The 12,459-nt window shown below is 37.8% G+C and overlaps 1 protein-coding gene across 1 annotated transcript; it reads right to left on the bottom strand.

Annotated features, from left to right (window-relative positions):
* Nucleotides 1–2,042: 2,042 nt before the first annotated feature.
* On the bottom strand, nucleotides 2,043–6,694 carry LOC115806715 (patched domain-containing protein 3-like). Its single transcript, XM_030767581.1, has 5 exons — nucleotides 5,978–6,694; nucleotides 5,544–5,665; nucleotides 5,239–5,384; nucleotides 3,425–5,040; nucleotides 2,043–2,114 (listed from the first exon to the last, which is right to left on the bottom strand). Exons 1-5 carry the CDS (start codon nucleotides 6,692–6,694, stop codon nucleotides 2,043–2,045), a joined length of 2,673 nt encoding a protein of 890 aa, XP_030623441.1.
* Nucleotides 6,695–12,459: the final 5,765 nt, after the last annotated feature.

The following is a 12,459-nucleotide window of genomic DNA, read 5'->3' as shown; positions in this document are numbered from 1 at the left end:
TATCTTGGAGAGGAGCTGCTTTCATATGAGTGCTCAATATAAATCGTTTGACCCTTTTAGCTTGAGGTAAATATTCGATTAATATGGAGTTTGTCATGCCATAGCTGGAAGAAAACGGTGACAAATATGCGTAAGAACATTCTGTGCAGTGTCATCAACAAGACGAACAGTGGGAAATCAGCGAGAGTGAGTCATTCATGTTAGAAATCTGTTAAGATCAATACATCTATTTGCTGTGTACCAAGAACTACACAGAAGAAACCAAAGCATGCGGTAGAGTAGCTTTTAATACTATTGCTCATGCTTGGTGAGTGGGTAGCTACCAAAATAAAGGAAACACCAACAGTAAATGTTTTAATAGGTTGTTGGGGTACCACAAGCTGCCAGAGCAGTTTTAATGCATTGCATAGATTTTATGACTGCTTTGAGCTGTACCAGTGGGATTAGACCCCATTCTTTCACAAGGAAGTAAATCATTTGGTGTTTTACTGATGGTGGTGACAATTGCTGTTTCATGAACCTACCTCAGAATCTTTCATAAGGGATCATATGTGTTGAGATTTGATGACAGAGATGGCTGTAACATATAGCTTATATAATTTTCATACTCATCAAACTGCTTAGCAACGACCCATGCCAGTCGATGGTGGTGTTGGCATCTTGGGGGAGGCGACTACCATCAGGATATAAATGTTTCATTAGGTTATCATTCAGATTATCTTGTTATTTATTATGGTTGACCTGGAGGGGTTGGGTTAGCCTAAATCATGCCCAGAAAATGCATCCCATGTCATAACAGAGTTGCTTGATCTTTGCAAGAACCTGTAGATTTCTATTCTGTTCATTTGTAGACAACAGGATGAGTGATGACTCATCTGACCATGTGACTTTTTCCACTGCCCAGTGGACCACTGCCTGTGCTCTTCATGGAATCTGCGCTCTCAAGTACAGCTGATCATTTCTTTCCCTCCAACCTCCATGCCAGCATCACCTTCATCACTGTTCTTTGTGAAACATTAACAAGTTGAGCGCTATCTGTCACTGTGGTCCCTGTCAAATGTGTGGTCCCACCAACCAGCCCCTAGTCAGTAAGATCTCTTCTTCACGCCATAGAAGACAAATTAATGAGTGACTGGGCTTACCAAGCATTTTTATATCGCTAAACACAGTTGAAAGCTGATTAGCTACTTAGCTCAGGAATCGTACCTGCATGGAACCACCTGACTTAGATTTGCTTTTCGCCCCCTGTTTATTCAGGTCTTTCCTTTATTTTGGCAGTTACCTGCACTGACATCCAAATCCATGTTACTTCAGCTACTTAACAGAACCTCACAGTTATATTATTGTAGTCACCAGTGAGTAAGACATGAAAAACTCACCAATATTCATAATTATATTCGTCTAGGATTAGTCCCGGTGAACCAGTTCAATACAGCGATAAGATGTGGTGTTCTTAGGGCAATACTCACCAGTTTTGCACTTATTACCTTCAACTGTATCACATAGGTAGGTCACTAGGCATTCCCCTCTTAAACTTTTATGGATCTGTAAATATTTAACATGCATTAAGTGCTTCATTAATAACTTTTCATGCTGCTAAAACAGAAAATATTGCCACAGATTTTATCAGAGGGCAATCCATTTCTTTTCCCTGCTATTTGTTAGAGTGGCTGTTTTCCATCACAACGACCTTACCTTTCTGTTTCATAATTTGTCACTATTAAATAATCATGAAAACCTATCAGACTGAATTGGAGTGTGAAATGCATTTAGAGCTCAGACAGCAAGACTCTTCCATTATGGTATAAACTTCACATGTGAGGTGAGTGACCTGCTCCATGTAGCTGCGGGTGCCGTGCTATGAGACTCCAGGAATTAACTTTCTTCTCTTTCGCTCTTTCCTTCTCTCTTGCAATGTGAATTGGAGGCATCAGGTCCTCAGAGGAAGGTGAGGGAAGACAGGCGTGACGGAAGGTGACGGGTGTCGGAGCATTCGGAGAAAGCCACAGGGGGACTGTGTCAGGCCCAGATAAACAACCAGATCACCAGGTGCGCACTGCTCCAGGACTCAGAGCTCCAGCAAGCAGCTTCCCAGCAAGCGGGGTGAGGAGTTGCTAGACGACGACAATATTTCTAAAAAATCCTCCGTAAAATAAGTCTACGTTATTCGTTGCTGTGTCCCAAAATAAGATATGATTTCTATGGAAACCAAGTGTTGACGCGTTATCTTTATGGTATGACTGTAAAGATATCCCCTTAACTGTTCACCTGAGCAAATGCAGTGTTTGGATTGGTTATCAGTATTTGCTGACCTTGTTCACTTTCTGGACTGGTAAATGTACTCATATGGATGACTTACTGCAAGCCATTCACCTTTCATTTAGATTCTTGACTTTACTATTTATTGATTGATTTATTTCTGAGTTTACCTGACATACTAAAATTTTTTGTAAAAAAATTGTTTATTACCTATGTGAAATAAAACTGTAGAATATCAAATCTGTCAAATCCTTAGAGAGTCAAATCTGATTTTGTATAATTTATGGATTATGAAACTTAAGACAGAAAAGAAAGATGAAATATATTGGTGAACTTAGTGTTTTATTAATTCTTTGTATCCCTTTGACACTCTGTCATTTGGGTGCATAATCTTAGGACAACGTTTTAACAATGTAATCTTTCCTAAACATTCTTCTTACACTATGTCTTGCAAAGATAGCTATCCAAAGCTCATATAACAGGACCTGAAATGAATTGTGGTTGTTCCCTTAAAGAGAGGCAGGCAGTTACAAAGTGCAGAATCAGAGTCAACCTAGAATATGTCCGAAAGGGGAGTGGATAAGTAAATACACACAAGATCCTGTCAAGCAAGGTCAATAGTTTTGAGTCCTAGGACCTAGGATTTCACAAGTCATGTCTACTCACTAAATAATGAATGTTTCATATAAACAAAGGAGAAAGCAAAGGAAAAATAAGAAAGAGACAAAGCAGTGAGATTGCTAAAGAACCAGCTCCAGGTAACATATATTTTATTTCAGCTATGTAAACACACCCAAAGTGTATTGTTTTCAAACTCATTGTTTTCAACAAAACATACTAGAGAAGAAATAAGGTATTTAGGAACTGTTACTCAAGAAGTTTGATTATGTTGAATATTAGTATCAAACCTTGAAAGAAAAAAAAAACATAAAACAACGTTGCAAAGTAAACAATAATTACATTATCATGTACACTATTTACAATTTTACAAATGAGACACTGTTGTACTTATTTTGTTTAGTTTTCAGGGACAGTCTGCATCTTTGATCCCGACCACACATTGTTTACAGCTTTTTATTGCATATATATGGGTCTGATGAGTACTGACAATGTGCCTGCTATGTTTATAGTCTTCTGCTACAAAAGCTTTATTGTTATAACTTACCATATGTTCCTCATAACTCAGAGCATTGGAGAAAGCATTGGGTACAATGACAGAACTACACTCTTGTTTATTTGGTTTCCCTTTGTCTTTTGATGTCTTGAATGAGAAAAAGGTCAAAAACATTGGAATAAAAACAATACCATGTATCAGTCCAAAAAGCATGACAAAAAGCATGATTTTAAAGAAAGTTCGATAGATGTGGTTTTTGGAGAAAGCTAAAACCACGACACCTATTATGGTTGACAAGGCTCCTTGTAATATAGGATAACCCAAAGAAAAGAGAGCATCAATAGCTTTCTCATTGGCGGTTGATTTTTTGCTTGATACAAACGAATAAGAGATATGGGCAGAGAAGTCCACGGTAAAGCCGATACACACAACGAGAATAATCATGGATACAATGTCTAACTTAACGTCCCATAAGGACATGAAACCAGTGACACCCACAATAACAGAGCCAATTGAGAATGTCACCCAGAGAGAGCAGAGAGGGTTTGGAATCAACAGGAGGGAGATCAGCAGCATTACAGCTGTGGTGACAGCAACATTCTGAATGGTACTGCTCACAATAACGGTATACTGATCATAGAGTATAAAGGTTGGGTGGTAAACCATTAATTTTGCAACCTGGCAGCTTTCTGCTGTGTTTCTAAGTTCATTAAACATTTTCATCTCCATACTGGCATTCGCAATGTCTACTGTTTGGATGAAAAAACGAGATGCCTGGATCTCGCCTTCAGTGATGTCGACATCAAGCCTGAACTCTGGGAAGAATTTAAAGAAGGAGGATAAGTTTGCCTTGAATATGGCCTCATCATTTAGGTTGAATGTTGTGGTGTTAGCATATGTTACATAAGAGTCAAGCCAAGATGTAAAAAGTTCCTTATCGACAAAACTAAGGTTATTTAACCCCTCCATGCAAACATCTAATTCAGACCTTCTGTTCTTATCCCAGTATGGAAATTCTTCTGTCACTATAACCATGACATTTGGACCATAACTGGAGAAATATTTCCTCTCGTCATCATAATAGTCTATTACATAGGAATCATCAGCTGCTAAATTTCTCATCTCAATGCCCTGTTGTAGGTAATAGCATCCATAAATCCCTACAGCCAAGTACCCAGCGTACAGTAAAACCACACATACTTTGGTCCATGGCTTTGTTAGGAATGGACCATAGTATGTCTTAAAAAAGTGGTTTATTGGCCACTCTACCTCAGTACCTGTTTCTCTGTCATAATCTCCTCCCACACAACACAAGCTGTATCCTTTAGACTTCTCCTCAGGTCTCTGAGATGGGACTTTCAGGCAGGTCAACCAGTGTCTGTTGCTAGCTTCTCTTTTCCCATTCAGTGCCAGAAATGCACCAAAGAAGGTTATGTTATAAATGTAACAAAATATAATGGCAGCACTGGAGTACAAGCAGAAGGCCTGCACTGCTCGAAATTCACTAAGGAGTCCAATGCAGAATCCCAGGACGTCAGTTAATGTTGTGATGGTTATAGATATGGCAGCCTCTTTGTATGTATCTGCCATTCTTTTTTCAACTGGATCTCTAACCTTTGTCTCTTGCCAGTGAGAAATCATGATGAACATGTCATCAACTCCAATTCCTAAAGAGATAGGGAAAAATCAGCTTTTCTCAAAATCATTCATTTTTTTAGATTATAATTTCTGCTAAGAGACAACTCCCTCCTTCATGTTGAATGGAAAGAAAAACATTTTCCCACCACATCTCAGGCATAAATGTTTCTTTGTTTACTGGTTGTTGATTTTTACACTTTTGAGATTGAGTTCGTTGTAAATCTTACCAAGAATCAGGAAAGGTGAGTTGACTACAGTTATGACAAAGGGAACACCAAGGTAAAGCAGTAATCCAAAACTGGACAATACAGCCAAACCAGCAGATAGTACACCAATGAAAGCCACCCACACCTTACTCCTCACATTGTCCAGTCTAAAAAAAGAGAACAGTGCACACTTCATTACCCATTTAACACAAACAGGTTAAATATATTGAACACGCAACACATCATATGTAAATAAATGTTTCAAGTACCACCTGCTTTAATCGCGTGAAGCTACTTTTTTTTTTTTACTACTACTATTTGCTTACCTCATGCAAGATATGACTGAGAATAAAATAACAAGAACATATGTAATGGAGAAATAAGGAATCCCATCAGTGGTATGTTTCTGAATCTCCTCCTCTCTTGACAATGACGTGAAGTGAGATACCTAAAAATGAAAGAAACCTCTCATTAATCAGTATTCAATCAACAGGCTGCAGAGTACTGCATACATAACATTAACATGTTAGTCTCACTTCTTTTTTTTTTTAATTTTCAAACAATTTTAATGTTTTAATGTAAAATCATGATAAGATTTATAATTTCATTAACCCTGTATGGAGGGACTGTATTACTTTTTAATAACTGCATGAACACCTCTAAAACCAGCATTACTTGATGCTTTCATTTCTATTTGAATGACAATAAGTAATCAAAGTTACATTTTTGGACTGCATTTACTGTTGTGTGTATCACATACCTTGAGTCCATTGTTGATAGTTTCGGTGGAGACTGTTTTGTGGAATTCCCGAAGCCATGGATCAACATCTGAGCTGTTGTCTAGAAAGTAAAAAAGTCTGACAGCTGCCGCACGCTGGACTATCCCTCGTGACTGAGCCACCCCTCCAATCACAGATCCAAGAAAAACAGATTTTTTTCCCAAAGTGTGCAAAGGAAAGGTTAAGTTTGTCTTTTCGATTCTTCCTGGGTTGTTTTCAATGATATCTAAGATGACATTTGAAACACAGTTTCCGTTTACCTTGGCGCAAAGATTTTGAAAGTCTAGTTGTTTTTCTTTGACTTTGACAGCTATACTATTAATTTTGTTATTAAGCCGAATTACTTCCTCAAAAGAGGCTTTTGTGAGAATATTGGTTTGACTGTTGGCTACCACTATCATTACTGCATAATTTCCCTCACTGTGAAGTCTTTGACTTGAAAATACTGAGTCATTATATGGGAAATTTTCTTTGACGAATTGTCTTGCTTCCTTGGAGACACCATTGACAGGTGTGAATTGCCTTTCAATGTCACTGTCCTCACGTTCCTTGAGAAAGTAGAAGCCCCCCCCTAAAGGTATAGAAACCAGCAGAGGAATGATGAGGAACCAGACAGGATGAGACCCAACCAAATGTCCAAGTTTCCCAAAGAGCTTTGAGAGAGGTTTTTCAATACAGTCAGTAGGGTAACACGCCATTGTGATGATCTGTGAATTTGGCTGCTCTGAGCTGAATAGGTTCAGTTCGTACTCACGTTACATTCATTCTCTCGTAAGTTTGCACAAGCACCTTCTTTTATATGTTTCTTCCAGAGGGTGTGACCCACTCCTAATGTTACAGAGCAGTTACTGTAAAGCAAGAGGTAAAGGGATCATTTCCCTGTTTGATTACTTATCTAAACAACAAAAATGACTATCAGTGACAAAAAATTCACTGAGACTGCCTCATGTTCCTCATAATTTGCTTAAGTACAGTTCTTGTCTGTAAAGTCTCAAGGACATTTCCTTATGGCATCCAAATTTTCTTTAAAGTCAACTTAACCATCCATCGACATTGTTAAATATCTTATTGCCAAAATTCATTAGCAACTAAATTCATTGGTATAATCAGTTACTCATTATTCACTTTTTACGTTACTGTTACAGTTTGTTCTTTTTTTCAGGTTAGTTTTTACAGACTGTGTCAGCAGGATTAGCCCACGATTACAGACTCTGTGCTGACTGATCTGTTTCCATAGATTGAATGTAAAGAGTAGGTCAGTGTGATAAGCAGTGAGATCCTTGGTCTGTTTTGTTCTGGGAACACCATAAAGTGTTTTTTTTTTTTTTCGGACCTGTTCACAACCATTTCAATTTTCAATTCCGCTGCATGGTTGAGTGAAGACTTGACGCCTGTAGAAGAGCTGTGTTCCACTTCTTAAACAGGCTGCAGTGGTGTGGCGGTTAACCTCTGTCAGTCAGTCAGCTGTCAGTCCCATTCGGGCATGCTCCTTGGAGACAGGGCTCATATCACATTTCACACAGACCCATCTCAGGGTCATTGATTTCCCAGATGCAATGTGAGAAAAAGATTCTCTTTTTCTCATCCCAAGGAGAGAGAGAGAGAGAGAGCTGACCCTCTGCATCCACCAAAAGCTCTAGAGATGTATGTATAGTTAAACAAAAATAGTAATTTATTAAGTCACTTTGTTCACTTTATGTAATTTTTCACTATTATTTTTTATGTAAAGCAGACTTTTTGCATATTGGACAACAGCTGTGGTGTGTGTGTGTGTGTGTGTGTGTGTGTGTGTGTGTGTGTGTGTGTGTGTGTGTGTGTTTGCAGGTGACTATTGGTTTTGTCTGTTTATGTGGGGGTGAAGGGTGGGGGGGTCACTGTTCTTTTGTCCCACATGACTGTGTCTGTGTGTATCTAATAAGAGCAGAAAGAGAGAGCTGTAGAGAACAATGGACATGTTTGAGATAAAAGAGACAAATCCACCACACATTTGAAAACATTCTCTTCACAACATGTTTCATAGCTAATTGGTATGGAGGTTTTATGCTGAAAACTTGCCTCTGCCATGCAAGGAGAGGGGTAAAGGTATGAAAAAGTTAAATGAGGTCAGTCTGTCTTTTGTCGGATATTAAATTTCACTTGAATTCAGATGAATGTGTGTGGGTGTGTGGGTGTGTGTGTGTGTGTGGGGGGGGGGGGGGGGGGGGGGGGGGGGTTGGTGTTATCCTTTTTTTATAGACTAGTTTGGGTGAAATATTATGCCAGATTGCATTTACAGACCTGTCAGGAATTGGTAACTGTAGTACAGTGATGTCGGTAATGGGCTGGCTGTTTTTATTTAACTAAAATTAGTTTAAATACGCAGTTTAGAGAATAAAATCCTGTCAAAAATGTTCCACGTTAAGTGTTTTGTTTTTTATTCATAGCAAATGACTCATCTTATCTCATGGGTAACACCGATAGAGCCTGCAGTCAAAAGTCTCAGCTTTTTAATTATGAAGATAACACAGTTTAATAGACAAATGCGACCTATTGAAGGGTGAAAGGGGAAAAAATTGTTTATTAGAACTTAGAACCTCCATTTAAATTAAGCGCTAGCTTGATTTACATTACTCTGGTCTTAGTTACAGAGTGTATTTATAATTCATACAATATACAATGTCTAAGTGCTGAGGGCTAAAGCGTGGTTTCAGTGCCTCCTTCATAGCAGTGAAATGCAGACATTGCTACTGGAGCTCTCTGGAAAATGTCAGATAGTTGTGGCTGTGTGTGTGTGTATTTCAAGATTCGCCACTGTACCAGTTTCCATTAAGTCACAGGTCTGCATTAAAGAGATGGAGACAGGCTGGCACCTGCAATTATCCCTGTTCATCCAGCCGTAGGCCTGCCACTGAGCAACAGCTGGTCAATCCTTCCACCTCTCCCCTGCTCACACTCACCTGCCTGCACAGCCTGATTAATAAGACTGCGGTCGCACACACACACGCACACACACACACAAACACACACGCACGCACACACACACACACACATGCAGAGAGACACAAAAACAAACGCACACTCTTAATCAAATATCCATGTACACAGAAACTCACTATGTATTCACACACAGTAACACACCCAATCCAATTCCCAAGTCACTTTTGTACTCTCTTGTTTCACATCGGTCGCTCAGGAATAAGGTGGATAGTTCACATTTAATAAAAGAAAAAGCCTCGTTAGATGAAATAATTAGCCTGCTATGGATAGCAGTACCTCTGCTCACGTGAGTTATCTGTTATCAGTTAGTTATCAATAGCCTGCACTTTACTCTGCATGTGAGATTAGATTGTTAACAATACGATACGCAGGAGAGGCTCACATTGTTTATGACTGTACTCACCCAAAACTGAACTGATTTTAACTACTTTCGTCAAAAAAACATTTCCAGAGACCTATGAAACTGCTGAGCTGATCTGTTTTTCTTGTCCAACACATTTCATTGTGCTGCAGACCCTGTGTTAACCTGCATATGACTAATAAAACTGAAACTGAACTGAAACTCCCTTTTTTTTAGCCTTACATGGGCTAATATAGAATAGAAAATGGACCAGACACGACTTAACAACATATCCATTCACAGAGACACATTTCTGTCCTCAGCAATGTCAGAGACACAGGGACACAGACTATTAAAAGAGTCCATCTGCTCATTTCAGCGTTTCACACAGATCAAGAGAAGAACCTAACCTTGACAAAGCAGATGCCCTCCATCTGAATAGGGTTATGCAGACATTAAGTTCTTATTCAATATGTAAAAGAGCTCATGATTATTTATTGTACATAGTATATATAACCTCCACATTTCACAAATTCTTTAATACAGACACTTTGTAGTAATATATATATATATATATATATATATATATATATATATTTATATGTGTGTGTGTGTGTGTGTATATATATATATATATATATATATATACATATATATATATATATATATATAAATGTGTGTGTGTGTGTATGTATATAGTAATAAAATATTTCCAGCAATGGAGCACATCTCTATGACCATGTCCATGTCCATGTAGTTAATTATTACTATTTTACTATTTTTTATATTATTATATTTATTTAAATATATCTTATATTGCTATATTTCTTTAAATTTATCTGAAGTATATCTTAAATTTATTTAAAAATATCTTACATGAGGATTGTAAGACTTGTAGAGTTGTAAGGTTGACCATTGTTTCTTTATAAAAGAACTTAAATATACAATATGACACAAACTTCTTTACATGAGAACGTCTGATTTATTATCACTTTTTTTCCCCTTCCTTTCCAGAATTTTCCATTGTCTGTTCCAGGAAGTCAAACTCTGAAATTTTTCCACAGGGGTCTGCACGTGAGTATTGCGGCGAGTTTAATGGTTAAGTTTATCTCCAGGACTATGTCCTGAAAAACAAAAAAGCGACAGCTGGTTAATGATTGTGAGGATGTTTAAGTTAATGTCTGGGGCATCCTTCACAAAGCATGCCTCAGTTGCATTTCAACTCATGCCCTACAATTACTGTACCAGGAAATTCAGCTCAGTCAAGCTGAGTTTTTTAGATTGGTTCTACTGTCACATGGTTAGAAAATATTGCACTCACTTTATTATTTTTTCTTCTCCATTCTGTAGTATGAGCAGATTTAGGAATATACCATTATTTTTAATTGTTTTTCCAATGACCTTTCATTACCTCTCGCATAAACTGGAAATCTGTTTGCTTCTTTCTTGTCGGTTTTATTTGTAGAACCTAATCCTGCAACTCAAGAGTCAACCCATAAGATCAATCAGCATCAACCATCTGTATGTTTAAAGAGAAAGTATCTGATCAACATTAAAATGGATGATGTACAAATAAATATAAATATTTCACATTACACAATTGTTTGTTACCTCACGATTGCCAAGATTCGATTTGATTATTTCCTTCTTTCATAATTCAGATGTTAATTACTCTGCAGACTCATGCCAGGTTTTTTTTTTTTTTGGTTAATGTTATGATGCCCTCTGCTGTAAAGGGCAGTGTATTACACTGTCTCTGCTCAACCCAACTCTGTCTGTCACAAGACGCACAATACTGGATGTAATGTGTGTGAAGCATAAGACTCCCAAGTTGAACAAAAACGTGTAACATATTTCATTTTGCTAGCCTGACTGTGACTGAATAGAACAATGACCACAACACAGAGATATACTGAGAAAAAGCTGATTTATTTCCAGTGTTTCTGCAGGTGGGTGTCAAACACCTGTATGACCGTACACAAGCAAGACAACTCCTGCTTTAAAAAAAACAAAACAAAAAAATTCTCATGCAGATTCAGCCAGTCTCTGCCAGCTTTATCAGTTAGCACTCTGGCTGCTGCATTGGTCAAATCTGACTTTGGACCAAGGGAACAACAACAACAACAACAAAACAGGTATGAATATAAACAAAACAAACAAACAAAAAAAAAAAACAACAAACTTTTAAGTTATTGTTTCAAGAAAAGTCCAAGCTGAGAACATAAAAGGACAAACAAGGAAATGAGAGGAGAGGAAAAAAAAAAAAAGAGGCCATTAGACAACTTAAGACTGGAATGCCTACATGATGGAAGCTCTGGTTCTGTTTTTTGAGTCGTTTTGTGTAAAACCTGTAAAATTATTTTAAGAGTTTGTTTTTTCCATGATAAAATTCAGTCATTCACAATACATATTTTTATGTTAAAAACAACTAAATAAAAATAAAAAAATGGCACCCTTAACTAACTGCAGAAAACAATTCAATGAGGCACTTCATAGCAAAGAAAAAAAAAAAAAACGTGATTCCGTTCAACTTGATGACGTACTTTCCCTCATTTTTGCAGTTCCAATTGTAGTGGATGATGACACCTGTCTCCGGCATCCATCCCGTAGATTAGGCTTTGGTGCAGTAGTCCAGCACCTATTCATGGGCTGATGAAGAAATATAAAATGACTTCATTTGACTGTTGTCCAACTCGGTGTCTGGCTGTCATATCACACTGTAAAAAGGCTTTCCACAGTGTACAGCGCAGAAAGTGCCCCCCAACACAGGGCTCAACGCCAAAATTAAAACACACTTCAAGTACACGAAAAAATATGTACAAATTTCATTATCTTAAATGACAATTGTAACAAGCAACTATGCGTTAGTCAATATAACAGCAAGCATATACATTCTTCATATGAGTAACACGAGGAAGGGGTTGACCGTCGTTTGTTTAGAAAAAGATCATCTTCATGATGGTGTTCTTCACCAACAGGCAGACAATGCGCTACAACCCCATTCCTGAAGATTTTGTGTTCCCTGGCTGATGAAACAGCTTGGAAACGTAATTCACACAAACCTCTTGAAAAAGGACCGCCTCATCTTTTTTCTTTTTTTTCAAACATTACTGAGGTTTTAAAGTCCAGGAGGTCAGCTTTTCTTTT

This window comes from Chanos chanos, chromosome 3 (genome assembly GCF_902362185.1).
Source record: "Chanos chanos chromosome 3, fChaCha1.1, whole genome shotgun sequence".
In the NCBI taxonomy this organism is placed as follows: Eukaryota; Metazoa; Chordata; class Actinopteri; order Gonorynchiformes; family Chanidae; genus Chanos; species Chanos chanos.
This window is presented reverse-complemented; position numbering and strand designations above follow the sequence as displayed.

Bases quoted from the DNA above. Each gene is read 5' to 3' on its own strand.
- LOC115806715 (XM_030767581.1), bottom strand. From the start codon at position 6,694: ATGGCGTGTTACCCTACTGACTGTATTGAAAAACCTCTCTCAAAGCTC. The intron at 5,385-5,543 runs GTAAGCAAATAG...CTCTTTTTTTAG, and splicing joins TCAGTCATATCTTGCATGAG to ACTGGACAATGTGAGGAGTA. The intron at 2,115-3,424 runs GTAAGTTATAAC...GTCGTCGTCTAG, and splicing joins TGAGTTATGAGGAACATATG to CAACTCCTCACCCCGCTTGC.